Raw genomic sequence first — 6535 nt, 5'->3', positions numbered from 1 at the left:
GAAAGCTTAAAGCACCAAATATTTCAAGCAAAACCAAACCACCAAAACAAAACAAAAAAACCCCACCAAAACTAAACCCATCATTCCAGCAAGGAGCAGATTAGTCTTCACTGAATAGAAAAAACAACATGAGGGAAGAAGATGGAGTGATAATGGTTTAGGCTGTAAATGGTTTCACAATACTCTTCAGAGGTTTGCCTCAAGACTTCCACAGTTGGTCACTTCTGCACCTTAAACAGCAAATCCAGGAGGGAATGATTTCAGAAATGTTTATTTCAGACAAATTTGAATTAAAGCTCAGTAAGCACAATGTCATTTGACATTTAAAAAGTGATGGCATCAGCAGTAGGATCCAGGAAATCTTGCTCGCCTCAGGGTTTGTGTCTTGTGATCAAATTCAGGGCTGCGATCAGATTGTTTTCCCCATGATTAAGGCATTTATAAAAACTATTTGCTGTCACGTGGATTCTCTTCTGGTTAGTAAAACATATGAACCCATGAATGCCTCTTAGACAGGATTTTCTCTCTTCATGAAGTGGGGCATATTTTCAACAAACTCAGTAAAAATCTTTAATAACAGAAGCATCAGGTAATTTAAGCATGGACACAGTCTAATAAGGTAAACCTGACACAGTGTTGTTTAAAGTTATTAGAATTGTCTACTTTTTATTGAAAGGTCTGTAAAAAAAAATCAGTAACTTGATATTATTTCACTCTTAGGATTAACACTCACCACATTTATGACATGAACCCTGGCATGTTTGAAGTGTACATATGAAGAGATCCAGGAGAAATCCCAAGTGCTAACAGTTGAAGGATATAATGATTTGAATGAAAATTAAAAAGTGATAACATGTTACTGTTGGTTAAGCCCCTCTGAATTTACCAACAAAGAAAATTCCATAAATCATCCAGTGCCCAAGAGCAACACAATAAAACTGCTGCAACATGAAGCTGTATTTTGGGAATCAGAAAACCCAGAGTCTCTGATTATCCTAAATTTGTTACTCCACAGCTTTTTCCCAGCTATAAACTACAAGCAAATCATCAAATAAAGTAATTATGACAATTACTGCATGAACATGTTGTCTGTTCCGAGTAGACAGAACATCCACATAATGTCATTTATAAAAATCAGCATAAAAGTGTTAAGAATTATGATTTTTTTTAATAAATGAACATAAATAGGTCACTTGTAAGTTTATGGTAATAGAATTAAAAAACAACAATATCAATAAACATAGAATTTTATATATAAAAGTGTTGTTTATTGTAAGGAAACTTTAAATATAACCAACAATACTGAAAATATCATGACTGGCATTTATGGCCTTGATTGTAGTTTACTGCCATACAAGTAATTTCTAGCATTTTTCTTAATCACATCAAGCCAGTGCAAAATATAGGTAGCTTTTAGAGATTAAGCATACAGAATGACAAGAGTGTAGATTTTGGTTACCTGATATTTCCTTCTAGTATAACAGGCTTCTCTTTTTCCCATAAATCAAAAGTACAAAGGCAAGTTATCATATGTGCAATGATTCATACCAGGTTTCTAGGTAAAAAAAAAATTACATTTTTAAATTTTGTTCAGATTTTATTTGGTTAGGAATCTGATTTATAATTTATACCATACTATATGATATAAATTATATATTGTTATCATATTATATAATCATAATTTCATATACAGGTATGATTATATTAATTGTCAGAACATATCACTAACTGTAGCATAATGATTACATCAACATACACAAATATATGGCATTAGAAAAGTCATTATCTAAGAAGGAAAGATGTTTTAATTCTGGTGTTTGAATCAGGGCACAAGCAGCCTTCCTACAACTCTTGCAGTGTCATTTTGGCAGAGCTGCCCATTGCCAGTATGCACACTGGCTGTCCATGAACATCAACAGACAGGTCAGTAAGCAGGATTGAAATTGGACTGTGCCTGAAATTTCCAGTCACAGACCCTTGTAAGCAATGAGCCCTGTGCTCATAATTAAGATGATATTCTCTCTCCTCAGTCTCAGAAGGTATCCCATGCTAATATGGCTGAACACATTATTTCATGATGACCTACAGGGTTTTGAAAGCAAGACATGTTAGCTTTAACAATGACAGATGTGTGCAAAGCTTTGGAAGTACGGATCTTTCAAATTAAAAATATTTTTGCACTTCCTGTTAAGGATTTTCTAGGACAAGCTTAGTTTAGCATGGCTTTTGATATCAATCACTTCAGTAATTGACTCTGATCTTTGATAGCTAAGATTAGACTGCAGGAAGAGAGATATACAGAGATCATTTCACTTGAAACATATTTAACAATAAAAAAAGTGAGATCTGAAAAAAAATTAACTAGAGAACAAGCATAAATAGAGAAGACAAAATGCATAAATATAAAACAAGGGAAAACAATATAGGTTATGTATGATTAGGTAGAACATGACAATGACCCATGCCTTTGCTTTGAAAGCATTAAGGTTAATTTGTCAGCTGTCCTCACTCATGAACAGAATTCATGTAACTAATAAAAAATGCAGTTTATTGCAAAAATATACAAGTCCTCTAAATTGCATAAGATATTACAATGTCGTGCTGAAACATGACATATTAAACAAAGAGGACTTTAAAATGAATTTAAAAATGTTAAAAACCAGATTTGGGTCATGAGCGTTACACAAAACGCATTGTCATGCTTAATCTTGTGATTCACTACATCTGTGATAAATGCAACATAAAATCATGACAACTGTAATAGTCAAAAAGTAATATCTACTGTATATCTTCTGTATTAATACATATAAACACTTTGTGTGCACTAATACTTTCAACATATCACATTCAAACTAACAGTCTTTCCAGAAAAGATTTAACCTTTTTAAAGAACAGAAGCTGGTTTAACAAGTTCATCACGTGTGGTGTTTTTTTTTTTTTTAATCTATTCTTTAAGGAAATGCTGTTGTTAGAGGACTTAATTTTCAAAGGTGCTGTGCTACTGCAGGCTGTCGGTATATCAGATGGAACTATCAATTCTGAGCACTTTTAAAAATCAAGTCCTCAATTTATTGAATTGCTATTTTCTTTACTAGTATTTCCACTGTCATAATTAAAAAAAAACAAAAACAACAAAACAAAAACAAAAGAACCACCCAACCAAAAGCAAACCAAACCAAAAAACCCTAATCCCATTCTTAAAATCACAGAAAATGCTTGGCATCTATAGGAAGAGAGACAATTTCTCAGTGGACTAACCACTACTGTGCTATATTCTCATAACCGATCTTGTTGCTCCAACGTTTAGTTCATGCACTGGTGTCGGCAATGTCCATATTTGTTCCAAACAAAGCAACTAGCTGCTCTTCATAGTTTGCAATGTTTCTTTTCAGAATTTCCATACAAGGTCCCAAAAGCCTTTCAAAAGCCTGCACATCCATAACTAAGATAAAAAGGGAGAGAAAGAGAAAGAATATTATGTGCCCATCAGTAACAGACACTAATCTTGGTATTTATGATATTCCAGTGTAAGATTTTAAATGATGACAGATCCTACTGAGGCATACACATTGTTCGCACAGGAGGGAACTGCTTACCTTAGCAAAACCAAGATCAACCAACACACTGCTGTCTTGAAACTTCATGAAAAAACTTGAACTTTCTCTGTTCCTTATTTTGAAAATATTTTCGTAGTAAGATATATGTTACCCAAGAGCTTGTGAAGAAGTCTGAAGGGGCCTGGATTCCTCCACAAAATAAAGTTTTAAGATCCCTGAGATTTCAAAAACCCACAACCTTAAGTGATGTTGTTGGCTGTATTTGGGCTCTATTTCCTTGCTCTTTTCGCTTGCTTCCACTCAAAGTGAAAATGGTATTGAATATTTATTTTCCCAGCAAATGTGCAAAAAGTTGAAGACAGTAATTCACATGCAATGTCAATGCACAGCCAACCAGAATATTTTCTTTATCTGATCATGTAATGTCATCATCCATAGTTCTAGCCAATAGGCCAGGGAGGAAACTTCATATACTTCTGATCTGTTGGCCAGTAATCTGTTGTCTCCTGAGAAATGTTCAAGAGCTCTGCTGTTTGGGAAGTGCCAGAGATCTTTGTTTTTCAGCCATAATGGACTTCTTCCTCACCACTGCCTCTTATTCTTTCCCGTATGTCATATCTTTGATCTCTATGGCCTGATCATCACTGTGTGTTTCAAGTTAGGAATTTTAAAAAATAGAGAAACTTTTTGGTTACTGGCTTGGTCATCAAATTTTTGTGCAGGAATGCCAAATCTATCTTTGCAGTTTACAGTTTTCCCGTAATTAGGAACTAAACATCAGACAATGGATGCAAAGGGTTATCTATGAACACAACTCCTACAGTCTTCACTCTTCTTGTGCCTGAGACTCCACTGTGATGGGATGACTAAATTAACAGCTAGTGAAGACAAAAGAATTTGTTAAAAGCTTAAGTCATGGGGATAAAAAGACACAAGATTTTTAACAGAATTATTTCTTACATGAGTCAGTCTACTGAGAAAAGAAACACCTCACCTTTCTGCAGAGTATTAGACATTTTTCTGATAGCTATAAGCAGCTTGCAGCAATACTCTGTACTGTCCTAAACCAATTTTTACTTCCATACAATCAGAGAAATGTTGGAGAAATTGTGTGTAATAGAATTTATCAATTGTAAGTAATTTTTGCAGATAAGTAACGCAAATAGTAATGCACAATAACAGGTGAATACTGAAACAGCCTTAAATCTTATGGTCTGGGGAAAGACAGAGTCACAGTAAAAACAACCAAACAGATTATATATAATTCTGTATTAGAGACAAAATAGTATTGACTAATACCTAAACATTTGACAGTGCCAAGAGCAAATGCAGAAGCAGCTCGGGGTTTGTTAGTTACAAGAGCAAGTTCTCCAAAATACTGTCCTCTTGAGCATCGAGCTATTTCTACTGCTCCATTCTCTTCTAGATCTTGTTTACCCTGAAATATCATGTAAAAAAAGAAAGAAAGAGTGTAAGAGAAGAGATTTGCCAAACTCAGGATTTCATAAGAAAAGTTAGTGACAATGGTTAAAAAAAAGGTTGTTTTAGGGATGTTTACCTTCCTTGTCATTATAATCCTTACTTCTCCAGATTCCACAATAAAGAAAGAATCAGCCAAGTCACCCTGCACAAGAAAAAAAAAAAAAAGTGAGTAAAAAAAAGTGTAAAATTTCCCTTTTAGTTTCCTGGTAACATCAAAATATTTGCAACCAGTGCCTTGAAGCTCCTCTTTTTGATACCTGTTGCAAAAGAAATCACTTTTAATTTGAAAACCATACTCTAGACACATAACAATCAAAACATTTCTACAGAAGTGACAGCAAGGCCTTTTCATGAAAAGACATAGCTGACTGTGCTTTACACAAAAAGCAGAGCAAACCAATGTTGTGGAAGATTTTTTGGGGCTTTGCTACTATTTATCCACTTCATGTTCCTCCCAAATTATTTCCCTTAGCAAGTTTCCAGTATAAAAAGCCTCCAGAGGCTATGTGATATCCACTAACTATCCTGGGGCAGGACAATCACAACTGCCTATTCTGAAGAGTTTACTTCTGTGTCTTCTTGAAAAGTTGACCATATTTTAACAAGACCAAGGTTAATTCTTCAATGCTCCTCCTTGGAAGCACACTTAGAAAGTTTGAATTTCTAAGTATACTAAAAATGTTGACTCTTTTATTTATACCAACAAAGAGGACTGCTCTTGAAAGTATCATAAGTGAAAACTGAGCTTTTGAAACTAAATAACCGCTTACATTCAAGATTCATTCATTTTTTTATGTGAGAAAGAAAAATAGGGTTTAAAAGTATGCATTGTCTATAAATAACATGATTACTGTTACCTATTATGAAAAAAAAAACTAAAACTAGGAAGAAACTGTACCTGAGCAATGATTTGTTCTCCATCTTTGTACACTTTGGTACCAATCACATCAACCACTTTTAAACGCTCAGATACCTTTATTTTAAAAAAGAAAATGTAAGAAATATTTGGTTAACATTATGATAGTATATATATAGAAAACCCTTTCACATTTCTTTCTGTGAATCTTTGCACAGAATAGTGTATCTTTATTTTCCTGTTTTGATTACCATTAAACAAAGAACTGCTGAATAGTGTTCCAGAGGGCATGTTACAGTTTTAACAGCTATTCTGATAAGCTTCCATTTTTAGATTAAAAGCCTTCAAAAATTATGCATAGAAAAGCATGCATGTAAAAAAATATGTAAAAATATAGCTGATAAATGAAAATATTTTTAAATTCCCCAAGTCATTGTTTAACTTTGTTGCCTAATATCTAGTAAAACTAAGCTTTGCGAAATGGAAAGTAAAGTAAATTTATGTTTTAAAACACAATCTGAACAATAAAAAAATATTCTAAATTTTAAATAAATGAAATGTAGTCTTTCTCTGAAACAACAGTATGCAAACTTGTATTGTGGAGACACTTTGAATGCCAAATTTTAAGTCTTCAAGAGCA

The 6535-nt window shown here is 33.5% G+C and overlaps 1 protein-coding gene across 1 annotated transcript in view; it reads right to left on the bottom strand.

Annotated features, from left to right (window-relative positions):
• Positions 1 to 255: 255 nt before the first annotated feature.
• PRKAR2B (protein kinase cAMP-dependent type II regulatory subunit beta) overlaps positions 256 to 6535 on the bottom strand; it is a 78225-nt gene continuing 71945 nt past the window's right edge. Inside the window, exons 8-11 of the mRNA XM_066182885.1 lie at positions 5938 to 6012; positions 5116 to 5181; positions 4857 to 4995; positions 256 to 3442 (exon numbers count right to left, since the gene is read on the bottom strand). Coding sequence (XP_066038982.1) covers positions 3309 to 3442; positions 4857 to 4995; positions 5116 to 5181; positions 5938 to 6012 — 414 coding nt within the window. The 3' untranslated portion in view covers positions 256 to 3308. The remainder of the gene's footprint in view (positions 3443 to 4856; positions 4996 to 5115; positions 5182 to 5937; positions 6013 to 6535) is intronic.

The sequence above is a fragment of the Chamaea fasciata genome, unplaced genomic scaffold, assembly GCF_029207755.1.
Source record: "Chamaea fasciata isolate MVZ Bird 193981 ecotype frontalis unplaced genomic scaffold, bChaFas1.0.hap1 SCAF_5, whole genome shotgun sequence".
Lineage (NCBI taxonomy): Eukaryota > Metazoa > Chordata > Aves > Passeriformes > Sylviidae > Chamaea > Chamaea fasciata.
The sequence above is the reverse complement of the archived record's forward strand: the minus strand, read 5'-3'. Positions and strand labels throughout refer to the sequence as shown.